The sequence below is a fragment of the Elephas maximus genome, chromosome 1 (assembly GCF_024166365.1).
Source record: "Elephas maximus indicus isolate mEleMax1 chromosome 1, mEleMax1 primary haplotype, whole genome shotgun sequence".
In the NCBI taxonomy this organism is placed as follows: Eukaryota; Metazoa; Chordata; class Mammalia; order Proboscidea; family Elephantidae; genus Elephas; species Elephas maximus.
Window position 1 is genome coordinate 190,784,659 of NC_064819.1, and position 17,739 is coordinate 190,802,397.

The 17,739-nt window shown below is 36.5% G+C and overlaps 1 protein-coding gene across 1 annotated transcript in view; it reads right to left on the reverse strand.

Moving 5' to 3' along the window:
- TRDN (triadin) overlaps window positions 1-17,739 on the reverse strand; it is a 354,043-nt gene that overhangs the window by 134,475 nt on the left and 201,829 nt on the right. The window contains exons 13-15 of the mRNA XM_049874135.1: window positions 15,440-15,493; window positions 10,998-11,000; window positions 8,922-8,948 (exon numbers count right to left, since the gene is read on the reverse strand). Coding sequence (XP_049730092.1) covers window positions 8,922-8,948; window positions 10,998-11,000; window positions 15,440-15,493 — 84 coding nt within the window. The remainder of the gene's footprint in view (window positions 1-8,921; window positions 8,949-10,997; window positions 11,001-15,439; window positions 15,494-17,739) is intronic.

A 17,739-nucleotide genomic window follows, 5' to 3' on the forward strand; every position in this document is an offset into this window, starting at 1 on the left:
GGAAAACCTTGATTTTAAAAATGAAAAGTCAGTGGAACAAAATATGTATTTATATTGTAAACAGTTGTTAAACACTATTGTGTTCTCCATGGTACAGTAAAAAGCATTTTAAACCAGATTTTTATCAATTAGTTTGACTCTGGTACACTGGAATAAGACATTTGCCTTCCCAAGTGGTCATGTGATCCTCAATGTATTGAGCCTAGAATACAGCCAACATGGAAAGTACAAGAAAATTATGGAGAACATATGGCCATCCAGGAATATATTTGAGAATGAAGCTCAAATAGGATGGTGGATGTGGCAGAGTAGAACAAAATAATTTCCAACCTATTATTCTACTAACCAAATGTTGGCCTGGGGCAGGCATGGAAAGCTAAATACCACATGTATATCTGTGGGTGTCTATTGTTTTTAATCCATTTACCTTCTCCCTAGTAAGAAGATTAATAAAACATTGTATCAAATATTATTTGTGCTGAAATGAAGGAATGAAAGAAACTATATATGAAATCCAGGGTCAAGTAAATGACAGAATATCAAGATAAGTAAAGAGTATTATAAAGCACATAGGGAATCAAATACTGTTTCCTCCAAAAAAAGATATGTCTGTCCAGAGCCTCAAAATGTGACCTTATTTGGAGTAAGGGTCTTTGCAGATGTAATTAAGATAGGGATCTTGAACCTAATTAAAAAACTGGCAAAGGATATGAACAGGTACTTCACTAAAGAAGACATTCAGGTAGCTAACAGGTACATGAGGAAATGCTCAAGATCATTAGCCATTACAGAAATGCAAATCAAAACTACAATGAGATTCCATCTCACTCCAACAATGCTCGCATTAATCCAAAAAACACAAAATAGTAAATGTTGGAGAGCTTGTTGAGAGACTGGAACGCTTATGCAATGCTGGTGGGAATGTAAAATGGTACAACCACTTTGGAAATCAATTTGGCACTTCCTTAAAAAGCTAGAAATAGAACTACCATACGATCCAGAAATCCCACTCCTCAGAATATATCCTAGAGAAATAAGAGCCTTTATATAAATAGATATATGCATACTCATGTTCACTGCAGCATTGTTTACAATAACAAAAAGATGTAAGCAACCAAGGTGCCCATCAACAGATGAGTGGATAAATAAATTAGGGTATATTTGAGCAATGGAATACTATTCATCGATAAAGAACAATGAAGAATCTGTGAAACATTTCATGACATGGAGGAATCTGAAAGGCAATATGCTGAGTGAAATTAGTCAGTTGCAAAAGGACAAATATTGTATGAGACCACTATTATAAGAACTTGAAAAATAGTTTAAACAGAGAAGAAAATATTGTTTGATGGTTATGAGAGCGGGGAGCAAGTGAGGGAGGGAGATGGGTTTTCACTAATTAGGTAGTAGATAAGAACTATTTTAGGTGAAGAGAAAGACAACACACAATACAGGAGAGGTCAGCATAACCAGCAAAGAAGTTTCCTGAATAAACTGAATGCTTCAAAGGCCAGCGTAGCAGGGGTAGGGGTTTGGGGACCATAGTATCAGGGGACATCTAAGTCAATTGGCATAATAAAATCTATTAAGAAAACATTCTGCACACCACTATGGAGGGTGGCATCTGGGGTCTTGAACACTAGCAAGGGGACATCTGAATGCATTAATTGGTCTCAACCTACCTGGAGCAAAGGAGAATGAAGAACACTAAAGACACAAGGTAATGATGAGCCCAAGAGACAGAAAGGGCCACATAAACCGGATACTACATCAGCCGGAGGCTGGAAGAATTAGATGGTGCCCTACTACAACCGATGACTTCCCTAACAGGGAACACAACAGAGAACCCCTGAGGGAGCAGGAAAGCAGTGGGATGCAGACCCCAAATTCTTGTAAAAAGACCAGACTTAATGGTCTCGCTGAGACTAGAAGGACCCCAGAGGTCATGGTCCCCAGACCTTCTGTTAGCCCAAGACAGGAACCATTCCCAAAACCAACTCTTCAGATAGGGATTGGACTGGACTATGGGATAGAAAATGATACTGGTGAAGAGTGAGCTCCTTGGAACAAGTCAACACATGAGACTATGTGGGCAGCTCCTGTCTGGAGAAGAGATGAGAGGGCAGAGGGGATTAGAAGCTGGCCGAATAGACAAGAAAATAGATAGTGGAGGGAAGGAGGGTGCTGTCTCATTAAAGGGAGAGCAACTAGGGGTATACAGCAAGGTGTATACAAGTTTCTGTACGAGAGACTGACTTGATTTGTAAGCTTTCACTTAAAGAACAATAAAAAATTTTTTTAAAAAGATAAAGATCTTGAGATGAGATCATTCTGAATTAGAGTAGGCCCTAAATCCTATGACAAGTGTCCTTATCAGAGACAGCAAATGAGAAGACATATAAACACACAGACAGGAAGTCCATGTGAAGACAGAGGTAGAAATTGGAGGCAAGGAATACCAAAAATTGCTGGCATTCTCCAAAAGCAAAGAGAGACATGGAACGGATTCTCCTTCAAAGCATCCCAAAGTAACCAACCCTGTTGACACCTTGATTTTGAATTAGCTTCCAGAATTGAGACAAAAATTTATGTCCTTTTAAGACATCAAATTTGTGGTAATTTGTTATGGTAGCCCTAGGAAACTTATGCAAAGTAAAAATGTAAAAAATAACAAGACATGCTCCAACAAAATAGGTATTAAAAAGGTCAATATATTTGTTTTAAGGACTAGAACTAGGAGCTATCCTGAAACTTACTTAAAATGTTATCATAAAATCTTGTCTTTTGGTTGGGAGTCATCAGAGCACAGAATTATACAAGTGAAGTATCTGAGCAATCAAAAAATGTAATGCTTGGTGTCCTAGTCATCCAGAGCTGCTGTAACAGAAATACCACAAGTGGATGTCTTCAACAAACAGAAGTTTATTCACTCACAGTCTTAGTAGGCTAGAAGTCTAAATTCAGGGTGTCAGCTCCAGGGGAAAGCTTTCTCTGTCATCTCTCGAGGAAGGTTCTTGTCGTCAATTTTGCCCTGGACTAGGAACTTCTCTGCACAGAAATCCCCGGTTCAAAGAACGCACTCTGCTCCTGGCACTGCTTTCTTGGTGGTATGAAGCCCCCAACCCCCCCACCCCGGCTCCGTCTCTCTGCTTACTTCTCTTTTTTAGATCTCAGAAGAGATTGGCTTAAGACACTATCTAACCTTGTAGCTCTCATCAATATAACTCCTGCTAATTTATCTCATTAACATCACAGTGATAGGATTTACAATACATAGGAAAATCACAAAATAGAGGACAACCATGCAATCATGGCCTAACCTAAGTGGACACACATTTTTGGGGGACACAATTCAATCTATGACACTTGAAATTAAAAGGCCACATACAGTCCATGAAGAACCATTAGAATTAATCATTAATACTGGTACTATTAAAGTTAATTATGCCCTCTCAGTACTCTTTGCTGACATGGTTTAATTTTTTTTTTTTAATAAAGTCTTTCTTGGTGAATATAATCTCCAAATACCATCTGCTCAGTAAACCAAACAATATCTTATTAAGAACATTGAGGCCCACAGCAGCTGTGATTTAAAAGCAGTGATGTGTTTGCAATCTGTTCAACCTGTCATTCACTTATCTTTAGCAATGTATGAGGTATGGTCTATTATGTTCATAACTGATGACAGAGGAAAATAAAATACCAGTTTTATAAAGGGGAAAAGTTAACTGTTTTGTAATCTACTAACTCACTTAAGAAAGTACCCCATCTCTTTTGTGGAACCTGTCTGATTGACATCTTCAGTCAATTATAATACCAGACTTTTGCTTTGTTTCTTGGTATGATTACTGTCCAGAGTGCTACAAAGGAACCCTAGAACTTGAGACTAATTCTCACATGCATTCAATTCTACTTTTTCTAGTTATGTTGTTGTTGTTCTGACTCATGGCAATGCAATGAATGGCAGTATTGGACCATTGTGATCCATAGAGTTTTCACCAGCTGATTTTCAAAAGTAAATCACTGGCCTTTCTTCCTTCTCTGGTTATAGTCAACAATTATTCTCATCTGGCTGTTTCTCAAAGAAATTCTATTCTTCAAAAGATAAATTGATCTGGAAAGTCTCTCCAGTCCCCAGGAATTCATTAATAAAGCCCAGCATCAGCTGGTGCAATCCATGTAGTAGCTAGAGATTATATATGCCTAAAATGAAATAGTCAATAATGGCTATTACTTCCCCAGACCTAATAAGGTCTTTGGAATATTACTCTCAATAATGACAAAATCCTTCTTTGCTTGGGATACAGCAAAAAGTGGTTCTATTAATATTTCTTGTGGTTATTATATTTATCTTAAGAATCCTAGATATTACTGACTCATTCACTCAATAAATAATTACTGAGCAATGTACAAACTAAGCTAATGGAGAGAAAAGTGAATTGGACATGACTCCTTTTGCCAAAACTGTTAATAAAGTCAGGGGAGAAAGGAAATAAATGTGGATAACATAAAGCACAAGGTGGCGCAGCATAAGTGATAGCAGGGAAGTACAGATAAATTCTGATGGGAGATTGGAAATGAGAGGGAAAGTCTTTTTAGTTAGGAGGATCAGGTACACTTCTTAGAAGATGGAGAATTTATCCTGGGCTCTGGGAAAAAAAAAAGTTTAATACTCATAGAAAGAAAAGGAAAGAGTAACCTCTGTTGAGATAACAACAGTAACATAGACAAGACGGCATACGGCATTAATCAAATAGGGAGTGGCTTAATATAAATGAAATATGTGGTAGATAAAGGAAGAAAGTGGGTTGGTAGTATAGGGTAATGGCTCTACCATGGCTCCCTGACGACCTTGAACACAACCACATAGGCCACACAGGCAAAGGTTTGAGCTGCAGGAAATTGGAGCCTTAGCGGGATGCATGATGCTCCTAGAATATGAGAGGACTTGCTGTGAGGCTACCCCACTCTGCTCATCTCCTGTGGGAGGCTGTCATCAGACAGTTTTTCATGGCCTCTTGGGTTCTGATAAGGTATGAGGCTTCCTGCGTACTGTCCCTGGGAATAGAGCTTCGGACCATAAAACTGCTTAGCCGCAGACTAGAATCAGCTCCTCAGCAATGGGTTATCCCATCATTTGTGTTGCATTGGGATTTGGCCTCTTCGTTTTGATGTCACCCTTTTTGGTGTGTGGAAAAAAAGACACCCATTGTGCTAGAGAGCTAGCACCTTTAGCTACTTCTGCTATGTAAAAATTAAATTGTCTAAATGTTTAAAAAAGTATCTTTACTGGTCTAATTTGTCAGACCACAGCCTTGACCTTTCCTTGTTGGGTGCTCAACAAAAGGTCAAGAAAGAGAAGTCAGAAACAGAATGTGGAGTCTTGACTTGGAAGTTAAGAAATTGTAGAATGTGGATTACATTCTGTGGAGTCAACGAAAATTTTAAATGGGCAATGACAAGAAAAGTTTTATGAAACCAATTAACTGTTTTGGGAAAAGAAATGATTATAGTCAGGATAATTATTTAGGTCAGAGGTTCTCACACTTTTTTTGTCTTAGGACCCCTCTAAGTTCTTAAAAATTATTGAGGATCCTAAACATGTTTTATTTATGTGGTCCTATCTATGTTGACGGAAGCCCTGGTGGCATAGTGGTTAAGTGCTACGGGTCGGCAGTTCAAGTCTGCCAGGCGCTCCTTGGAAACTCTATGGGGCAGTTCTACTCTGTCCTATAGGGTCGCTGTGAGTCGGAATCGACTCCAAGGCACTGGGTTTTTTTGTTTTTTTTTAATCTATGTTGACAATCTAAAAAATTAAAACTGGGAAAATTTTCAAATATGTATTTACTTATTCACTAAAAAACAATATGCTATATATTCTGCACATAATGATTTTTTATTAAAACATATTTTCCAAAACAAAAATAAAACACTGAGATCAGTGACTTTGTTTTACACTTTTGTGACTCTCATTGACATTTGGCTTAATTAGAAGACAGTTGGATTCGCACATATGCTTAGGGATACAATCTGTTGTGATATCACACATCATACAACCTCTGGAAAAATCTAGTGCTCGTTCATGAGAGAACAAGAGTAAGAAAATGTAAATAGTTACTTCATATTACTATGAAGGTGGTTTTGATTTTCTGGGTCACCAAAAGGGTCTCAGAAACATCCAAGGGTCCCTTGACAGCATTTTGAGAACACCTGATTTGGGAGATGATTGCAATTGGTCACACAGAAGTTCATAAGGCCAATGTGAGATCATCCACAGCAATGTGAGTTCACAGACAGAAGGCAGGGAGCTGTGAATGAAGATTTGTTTTCCCGATTATTTTGAAAGGATTAAGAGAAAGAGAGCTCAGTCAAATTACAAATTCCGAAGGAACAAAAGGCAGGAAAAAGAGAGGTTGAAGTTATGCCAGAGTTTCAGTCTTGGTTCCTTGAAGGATAGAGAGGCAATCACATGAGAGAAAATAAGACATTTTACAGAGAAAAATATAATATGGCTGGGACTTTGGAATTTGGCAGGGAACAAAAGGTCTGTAGGTGGAGAGAGTATCATACAGGGGAAGTGTCAACATAAAGAGGCTTGTCAAAGAAGAACGTCGGTTGAACTGTTTATTCAAGGATGTTACTCAATTCAGGCTAGAATTACTCTGATGAAAGTTCCTAAGAACAGCAAGATTGATTGGAAAAATCAATGGAGCCTTGAGTCTTCTTTGCTCATATCTCTGGAAGAGATGAACTAGGATATGCTGGGATAAGATCTTAATATAAACAGTAAATTTTCAGAGTTCACTAATGCAAGAAGCTCTTTTCACCCTGACACAAACGATAATAAGGAAGACTCATACAAACTTTTGTTTCAGTATTTTAAAATTCACCAACAAAAGCACCTCTCAAGGGCATTCTAATGAAACAAAAAATCCTGGTGATTCTTTATCTCTAGTAAAGTTATCAACCTCTAGTATCTTTGAACTATATCCCAAAACTGTGGCTATGAATAGAAATATACTTTGTGTAAAATATAATGTTGAAAATCCAAATTGTGTGCCTGTTGGTGATTTATCATAAACCTTTGCTTCTGCTCCTATGAAAAGGATTCTTTGATATTTATTGAGATTATATAAAATAAGAAGCAAGACCTGGAAAGCTTATGTCTATATACCTGTCTGCCCTCCTTGCCAGGAGATATGGAAATAAAAATAGGAACTCATAAAACATAAAGTCAAATGATTGGCACAAATTACATCAATCATGTTGTTGGTAAATGCTATATTATATATATTTTTACAGCAATAAAATATATACCTGGATGGATGGATGGATGGATGGATGGATGGATGGATGGATGGATGGATGGATGGATGGATGGATGGATGGATGGATGGATGGATGGATGGATGGATGGATGGATGGATGGATGGATGGATGGATGGATGGATGGATGGATGGATGGATGGATGGATGGATGGATGGATGGATGGATGGATGGATGGATGGATGGGTGGGTGGGTGGGTGGATGGGTGGGTGGGTGGGAGGTAGAAAAATGGACAGATGGATGGATGGACAGATGGACGGCTGGGTTGGTGGATGTGAGGATGGATGGATAGAGGGAGGGAGGGAGGGAGGGAGAGAGGGCAGGGTAGAGAAAGAGAAAGAAGGTATTCAAATGGCTGCCTAGAAAGTAAGCTGGGTATCAATCTATTCCTACTTTAAAGTTGGGAACAATGAAGATTATTCTAGGTGGTTATTTTTTCATAATCTTAGCAATTAAAAAAATTGCCAAATGATAAAAATAAAATCTATGAAACTGCTGTGAAATATAATATTCAATAATAATAGCCAGAGGTTTACATTTAACAGTTTATCACAGACACTGAGCCACTTGAACTTCTGTAGACAAATCTCTGCTCAAGCTATTTCAAGTGTTGCATATTGATCCCTGCTGATAACACGTCCAAAGTGTGTGAGATGTAGTCTCACCATCCTTGCTTCTAAGGAGCATTCTGGTTATACTTCTTTCAAGGCAGATTTCTTAGAACCAATAACAGCCAACCAAAATATTCTCTCTCTCATGTCTGTTGACTCTTAGTTTTCTCTTTAACAAAAGCAGAATATAACTCACAAGCTATTGTAATTATATGAAATTCTAATAGTAAATACAAAACACTAGTTTTCTTAATTTTTATCAGATATGAACTCTAATCCAAATATAAGTGCCATTTTCAAAGTTAGAAGTGACTTCTTATAGCCACATGCTATCTTTATTGAGAAAATAAGCCTAGATTCATAAATAGAAGAGGCATCTGTCCAATTGTTGTCAGATTGTACATTCAAAAGTGTTTGTGTGTGTGTGTGTGTGAGACACTATCATCAGAGTACTTCAAAACATTTGTGGTCTTAGGGAAGGATAATGAATTTAGAAACAACAACAACAAATTCCTCTGAACAGTAGCACAGGGAATATATTGCTCCATATCAGGACATCCTGGCAAAAGGAGGTGGTGTGCAGGGGATGAACGTTAATTTATTTATGGCTTCATGGAACAACGTAACATCAGTTGCTTATCAGTATGAGAGATCTAATGAGTTAACTTACAAGTACTGGGTCTGTTATTTTGCATATTTTAGAAATTTGATGTAACTGCCAAAAGAGTAGGAGATCTGGGGTTTGAGAGGTTACGTTTTATCCCCTATATCTTGACAAAGACTAAATTAAAATTGCTTAAAAACCAGTAGTTCACCGTTTCGTGTTAGGTGAGGTAGAAAGAATGCATGCATGCAAGATGTGTGCACATGATAGATCCAGTTATCCAAAGGGAATTTAGGAAGGATGGCATTCAAAACATAACTCTGAATTTTGGTAAATTGTTCTCATAAAAGGCATGGTTGAATTTAGCATAAAACATACCTTCCTTTTTCTCATCCTTTTTAGCTGCTGTTGAAACAAGTAAAAAAAAAAAAAAAGTGTTAAACATATTAAATAACCATTACTCAGAATATTCCTCAGAATATAAGAATATATTTCATGTATTCATAAATTCAGTGGTCACCTATGCACAAATTGATCCATCCATACCTGTGATAAAAGTATAACCTGAATTATTATTTCATATGAAAAATTTCTAACTCAGAAATAAGCATGCAGCAAAAAAGAATGAATAAAATATACACTGAGTTGCATAGAAGTCAAAATTTATGTGTCTAATGTAAGTTCATTTTAGATTTTAATTTGTTACATCTAAGAAAACAAGGGTGACTTCTAAAATGTCATAAAACACAGACTATGACTGAATCTGCGCAAAAAAAAGAAAAAAAGAGGCGATATTCCATAAATTATCTGTGCCTAGTTTTTTTTAGTCGCTAATGGAAAGGACCCCTGCTGTTGCAGTGGTTAAAGCATTGAGCTGCGAACAGAAAGGTTGGCAGTTTAAACTACCAGCCTCCCTGAGAGAAAGACATCTGCTTCTGCGAAGATTCATAGCCTTGGAAACCCTGTGGGACAATTCTACTCTGTCCTATAGGGTCACTGTTAGTCAGAATCAACTTGACGGCAATTTTTTGTTTGTTTGTTAGCTTCTGAAGAAGTGTACACCAGTATGCAGTCTACATTTACATTTATAATAATGGGGCATAAAATATCCCATTCCAGGAAGGGGGAACAAATATTCCACCTTACTTCTGGAAATTTTATATGATCTTTTACACGGGGAAAAAGGCACATAAAACTTTAATCATCTGTGCATTTTGACTTCCCCTCTGGTGAGATTCATCCAGCTCACAGCTAGATCTCGAATCGCAGTCCAGATCCAGGTTATAGCTTGTGTGTATTATTGGAAGCATTTGGGAGAGATGCTCAGTTGCTTTGGGTTTGTTTCAAAGCAAGAGGATCCTGGTTCTGTAGAAAGTTCATTCCAGAGCCAAAACCATTCAGAGAAGTTGTAGGCCACATTAGTTCATTAGGATGGTGCACACTCACCGAATCATTCCCTAATTCATCTGAATGAATTAGAACGTTAAGGAGCACTTAGAACCAACATCCAGGACTACTTTGGATGTTTGCTCTGTGCTATAATTTCCACAGTACTTTCACCTATATCTTCTTATTTGGTCTACATAACAGTGTTGCAAGACAGGCAGGCCAGAATAAGAAACTAAGCCTCAGAAAAAGTAAATCATGTGCACAAGTTCATGCAGAGAGTAAGTAGCAGGATTGGATCTAAAAATCAGGAACAAAAGACTGAAAGGGAATACATTTAAATTTGTTATTTTAATTAATAACAGGTCACTTTTTTCTATTTTCCAAATGTTACCAAAATTCTGTTACTTTTGTAGTAAAAAGTAAATTTAAAATAAAATTAATGCTATTTTGCAATATTCGTTTCTATTAAATGAATTCTAACTAATAATATGTAAATCATATAATCTATATTCATAATGTTTCCAAATTCAAAAATTTCTCTAAGCCAATGCAATAATGATGATAGTAATAAAGACAATAAGTGAAATGAATTAAAGGATACATACCCTGCTTGAAGGTTTTCAAAGCCACAAAGCATAACTTCAACCAATCCTGCTCTTAGTGTAGTACGTTTGACTCACTGTACGTGTTTGTTAGTGCTTTACAAGTAAGAATTTCCTATGAGAACCTTCATGATTTCCAAAATAACCCAACAAATTAACATTCTAATTCTGTGATTTCATTGAATTTTCCCATTTTGCTCAAAGCCTGTACAATAATACTGCAAAGGAAGTTTTTTGCTTTGTTCAATTTTCCCATAATTATCCCCACAGTATCTCCTCAGAGTTTAAGTCATATTCCTCTCTCAACCAAATTGAATTAGGGGACACTCTTTAAAGAAAAAGAAAATTAAACAAGACAACATTCCAAAGAAAAAAAATTGCCATGGTCCCTCCCAGAGACCTGGAATGAGCCCGGGTAAGGAAATGGCCCTAAGGTCTAATCTTCATCAGCTTAATGGTAAACCTGCTTCTTCTGAAGGGCAATACCACTGTCTTGACCAATGCCAGAAAGAGGGCTGAGAATGTGAATACACTTTTTAAAAACCTCATCTGTTATGATTTATAACAGAAAAGAAAGACTCAGAGTTTAGCAAAATCTTCTGCAGCTCTATTTTTTTTTAAAAAAAGATCCGAGAGCAATGTGCACATATGCGCGTGCACACGTGTAAGCACATACACCTGTTTTCATCTCTCTAAATCTTATATTTGTCAATAGTTTTGTTTTTCAACTTTACAGTGGCAAGGGAGAATAGTTGAATGAAGGAGTCAGCCTATTCCATCAGAACTGATATCAAGTTTGCATGTTAGCCTGAATCCCTTGCAGATGGGTGATTTTAAGTCACTGACATCTGGAAAGCTATGTGATCCATCAAACTTGATTCCATGCCTGGAAGTTAATCAAAATCAGGGTTTCGGGGTACAGCTGTTTCCAGAATGGTTTTGTAATTTTTGCTCCGTGTGTCCCACTGCTGGTCTTCAGTTCATCTCGCTTGACTCTAATCTATTTAAATGGACTATGTGGCCGTAGAACTCCTGAATCTGCTCAGTACACATGGTGTTCAATTATTGGGCCTGTGGTTTTCACATTCTAATGAGAAATACTTTAGTTTCTGTTCTGTTTTTGTTCCTTTCTGTAGTATATGACAGGATTTTTAAATGTTTGCTTTGGGAATACACTTGTGCACACACACACACAAAAACAGTGGGAATATATTAACAGAGTGCATGTAGACCAATCCCTTAAATTGTAAGTTCTATTACAGCTTCTGTTCTTTCTCAGGCATTTAGTCTCGGTAGATATCTGTGTAGCCATTACACCTGACTGATTAAAAAAAAAAGGTTGCTTATTTTTCTTCTTCCTTTTCCATTTTGGTTTATATTTCATTTCCTCAGTATAATTTCTTACAAAAAGCCTATGAAGTAGATTAACATTCTAAATAAGTTCTAACTACTGGAAAAATCACTGCCTTGATGGTCCTCGATCTGTTCAACATCAACCCGCCCAAGAGAGAATCATCATCTCTACCCTTAAGCTAGTTTCTTCTCCTGGGACTGACTTATTATGTCAGTTGCCATTATGCTATTCATCCAGACTTAAAAGCTCTGTACAATTTTTATTCTTTACTCTGTTTTAGTCCATGTATTCTATTAAACATTATTCTTCAAAATCTTCCTCATATTTGTACTGTTTTCTTCATGTCACTGCCAGATCCTAGGTCAGCTCAATACCTCATGCCTTACTAACACAGCAGCCTTTTCTTTACTTAAGCCATTTTCCCACAATGCTTTTCTCTTCTACCTCTCCACATCTCCATCAGGCTCCAAGTCAAGTCACCCCTCATTCATGAGAAACCCTCTCAATCCCCAGCTCTTAAAGAACATCACTTCGTCTTAACTCATATGATGTTTATTATCGCTACAATTCATTTCAGTACTACATGATATTCTACTTATATTATTATTTAAATTTTTTATATCTCCAAATTGCAATCTCTGGCAGCATAGTGGAATTTCTTTCAAGTCTACTCAGTGCCCCAAAGCTCTTTGTTAAAATAACTTTCCTAATTCACTGCCAAAGAAAACTTACTCCCCCCTGATAATAATTATAATTTAATTAAACTTATACATATGTATGCACATATTTATAAAAAACTTTATCTATATATTTACATAAAACATATCTATGTACACATATATTTATATTTAAAATATTTCCTTTGTTATAAAAGTCAAAAACATAAATGAACAGATATATGCTAGCCTTTCACTGCACTACAAACATCACTATCAATTTTGTTACTTCATACTTTAAAAACATCAATCTATGCAATAGCATTATAGCCAATTGTTTTTAGTTCTGTCTCCACATCAAATAATTACAAGTATTAATTTTGCTGTGCAGCATTTAACTCCATGCCTGTGGTGTTATAAAACAGGCCTAAGAAACGCCTATGAAAGATCTGCAAGATACAAATAACATTTATTCCTGCTTAGCATGTCATTGCCATATTAGTAAAAACACATGTACGGTACCAAACTCTTGCCTTGTACACTTAGTTTAATCAACACATTCAGTTAATTTCCTTATTAGATACATTGTAATAAGACTTTGAAACTCTTGTTCACTATTCACTCAACAAGAAATCCTTTATTCCAAAAGAATAAATTCTGAGGCTGCCTGTCATGGATTGAATTGTGTCCCCCCAAAATACGTGTATTAATTTGACTGGGCCATGTTTCCCAGTATTTTGTGATTGTCCACCATTTTGTCATCTGATATGATTTTCCTATGTGTTGTAAATCCTACCTCTATGACGTTAATGAAGTAGGAGAGGTGGTAGTTATGTTAATGAGGCAGGACTCAATCTACAATCTGCCTTTTCCAAAGTAGTTGGAATGTTAAAAAAAGGAGTTCGTAGCCCCGAGCTCAAATTTAAAGTAAGTTTCATATATCTCTTTAATTTACTTCCCTTGAGCTCCTCTTCAACTTCTTTGGGGGCCCCGGTGGTATACTGGTTAAGAGCTGTGGCTACTAACCAAAAGGTCGGCAGTTCAGATCCACAAGGCACTCCTTGGAAGCTCTACAGGGCAGTTCTACTCTGTCCTATAGGGTCGCTAAGAATAGGAATTGACTTGGTGGCAATGGGTTTTTTGTTTTTAGTTCCTCTAACATAAGGCTGAATTAACAATAAATTCTGACCCAGGACATAATTCTACATTTATACCACTGCCCGCAGAAGTCTCAGTCAAAACAGAAGGGTCCTAGGATGACTGAGGGGTTCTTTTCCTTCTGTTGTTTTGTTTATTTTTGCTTGATGAGAACAAGCATTAACATCAATAATTCTTTGATCTGGTAGTCATTTATTTGCTTTGAAGGATTCATTTGGAGCTATATTTTCATATGTAAAAAAGTATAAATAATATTTGCCTTGCCCTTCTACCTCCCAAAATATTTGTTTCATTCCCTACCAGATTTTCTGAAAAAAGAACCAGTTTTCTTGAACAATCTGACAAGCAACATGAAAACTAAAAACTGGTATAGTTCATAACTATTATAGCATATATTGTTCGTAAACAACAGTTTAGTCAAATGTCATTAAATAAACCCATTTTACTAATATTTCATAGGATGACTATGACGTGGTTGGGCCCAGGATTAAACATAATAGACAGATTTTGGTAAGGTGCAATGCATTCAACCCTACATACTGAAGGGTCTTCTACAAGGACCTCCTGCTCAGAAACAAATGTACCACCACCTAAGCACATTGTCTTTATTGCCCAATATTCTATAATCTATCATAGGAGAGAAGGTAAATATTTTCTCTGGTAAATATTCTAAACTTTTATTTTAGAATGTGTTCTGTAAAGTTTTCATGGATGACGAAGGACGAACACTGGCATCCCTCGTTTGTGCTTTCATCAAGCTTACTCCTCATGGCCTAGAATAAAGGTCTCATAACTAACTGTATCCCATCCCACGGACTTAGACACACTGGTGTTAGAATACCTTGTGAAAGGATGAGATTTGAAATGACAGTTAAAACATAACTTTACAGGAAATTTTATTTTAAAAATTATTTTTTTCCAAACTGATCACTTGAATAAGTATTTTTCTGAAAGTCTTTTAAAGAAAACCATCTTTGATGTCCTAAAGGCATCAGTAAGAGATGAAACTGATTTTATTAGATGGGTTGTAAAAACCTGGGTTATTACTTTGTATCATATCAGGAACTCAATTTTTGTCATATTGATATTGATGAAGTAATATGAACTTAATAGCATTCTGACATGGCAATAAATTGTGTGGTGTAACTGAAAAGACTAATAATTGTATATTATCTATCCATCTATCTACCTGTATTTTATCTGTTATTTTGGGAAATGTAAGTAAAAGCTTGGGTAGGTAAATTCTTGGGTCTTCTAGTGGCTCCTCTGCAAATTTGGCACTATTCTCAGCCATGGTTTGTTTCTCTAATAATTAAATAAATACTTGACCACAGTGAAGTGTGTGTATATTAATGCAACAACATAATAGCTTCTGTAATAATCCAGCAGATGGTGCTATTCTGCAATAAACAGCTTTTACTTTTGTCAGTAAGTGTCTCTGCCCTGGAAAAAAAAAAAAGCAATAGAATTTTTAAAGTGTATTATGGCATACCTTAGGAACCCTGGTGGTGCTGTTTTTTAGGAACCCTGGTGGTGCTGTAGTTAAGCGCTTGGCTGCTAACCGAAAGGTCAGCAGTTCAAACCCACCAACTGCTCCCTGGGAGAAAAATTTGGCAGTCGGCTTCCATAAAAATTACAGGCTTGAAAACCCCATGAGGCAGTTCTAATCTGTCCTATAGGGTAGCTAGGAGTCAGAAACACCCTATGACAAAGAGTTTCAATGGTCTTATTGCTTACCTTGGGCTGCAACTTTTACTGTGCCTTGTTTGGTTTCAGGAGTTTCCCTTGGCTCTATGAAAGAAAAATAAATTACTATGAAATACTATTGCACACACAAAAAAAATGTATAACAAAAGAAGGGGAAAAAATCACAAAGACGAAAACAAATTTAAGAAGCATTGCCTTTGGCACTCAAACTTTTTGTTAAACAGTGAAACAATTATTAGGAGAACTGCTGAGATTTAAGCTGCTGAGAAAAACAAATGGCTGAACCAAATAAAAACATAAAATAAAAATTCTGGAAACTTTTTTGCTTCAGTGTTAACTAACAATGGGATAACACCTAGCATTTGTTTAGACCTTGAATTTTTAAAAACATTTCAGAATCCTTTCTGGTAGCACAGTGGTTAAGCATTTGGCTGCTAACCAAAAGGTCAGCAGTTCAAATCCACTAACTGCTCCTTGGCTACACCGTGGGGCAGTTCTACTGTGTCCTATAGGTTCACTCACTAGGAGTCAGAATCCACTAGACCACGACTTTTTTCTTCTTATATACGAAATGAATGGAGCATTTAGATACAAGGAAAATGGTTCATTGAAAGTCAGTGTGTGACTAATATGAAAACAAAGCCCAGAACAACCAATTTCAAGCTTCAGCCTTTGACTCTTAAGATGCCATTTCTATACCGCTGTGGAGCTTATCACGATTAGTATGGCCCTGAGTAAAATATATGTTGTGAAGGAATGAGAAAGCTTCATTTTGATTTGTTTTCCTTCACCTTTGTTCAGAAATCTCTCCTTAAAGAAATGGAATACAATAAACATTTATGTGACAAACACCGAAATATACTATTTAATTAGCATGAAAAATAAAGATTTTGCAATAGTATTTGCTTATTTCACATTTCACTAAGTATGCCCATGATTGTCTTTGATTAATTTAAATAAATAAATCATTTAACAACGAGGGAAGGAGGATTTAGTCATTTGTGTTATATATTCACTGTTATTCATTCTTTCATCAAATATTTATTGAATGCCTATTATGTATAGGTGTTAAGATAGGTGTAAATATAGCAGTTGATACCAAAAACAAACAAACAAACCTGTTGCCCTGGTGTCCAGTCTAACTCAGCAATTGTATAGGGCAGAGTAGGACTGCCCCATAAGGTTTCCAACGAGCTGCTGGTGGATTCGAACTGGCAGTCTTTCGGTCAGCAGCTGAGCTATTAACTACAGTGACACCAGGGCTGTACAGTAGTTGATACCCATATATATGTAATTTTTAATCTAATTACCATTAAATGTTGATTATAGCATGTTTAATTTTGCAATTCTGCTTAAAGTTATAAAATATCAAAATTACAGCAGAATAATTTGGCAAAGACCCGTAAGCAAAGTGTTAATGTTTTGTGGCCAAACAAAAGATGGCCACTTTCTAATTCATATTTTACTTCTTATTAGTGAGATAATTAGTTACATCATAGCTATAACAATAAAATGCTAACTTTTCATCCTCATACAAAATAAAGGTTATTTGATTCATGTATATGATTTCCATTATTGCTGTATTTCTTCAGACAAAATACCCTTTGGCAAAATTAAATTCAGACTCTAGTCTATATATGATGTCTTTATAATTAATTTAGAGGTAATTGGTGGTTTATTGGTAGAATTTTCACCTTCCATACGGGAGATCCAGTTTCAAATCCCAGCCAATGCGCCTCACGCACAGCAACTACCTGTCATTTGTAGTTTGCACTTTGGGTGGTAAAAACAGTTAAGTGCTTGGCTACTAACAGAAAGATTGGTGCTTCAAACTCACCCAGAGGTGCCTCAGAAGACAGACCTAGTGATCTGCCTCCAAAAGATCACAGCCTTGGAACCCATGTTGAGCAGTTATACTTTGTACACATTGGTTGCCATGAGTCAGGGTCAACTGATATCAAATAACAACAAAAACAACTTGATGCTCAATGAGTTTCAGCAGAGCTTCCAGACTAAGATGACTAGAAAGAAAGGCCTGATGATCTACTTCTGAAAAATCAGTTAATGAAAACCCTATGGATTGCAAAGTCTGATCCACAACCAACCCTGGGCTTGGCACAGGACCAGGCAGCCTTTCCTTCCACTGTGCATGGGGTTGCCATTAGTCGTGGGCCAACTCCATGGCAGCAAACAACAATATAATTAATTTAATGTTTTTTTTTTCTGGTGAAAGTTTCATGCAAACTAGCATGTTAGTGCTGCCAGTGAAACACCAGAGTAAATTAATAGTTAGTTAGGATTTATACATAGGTATTGAATTCTTAACTAAT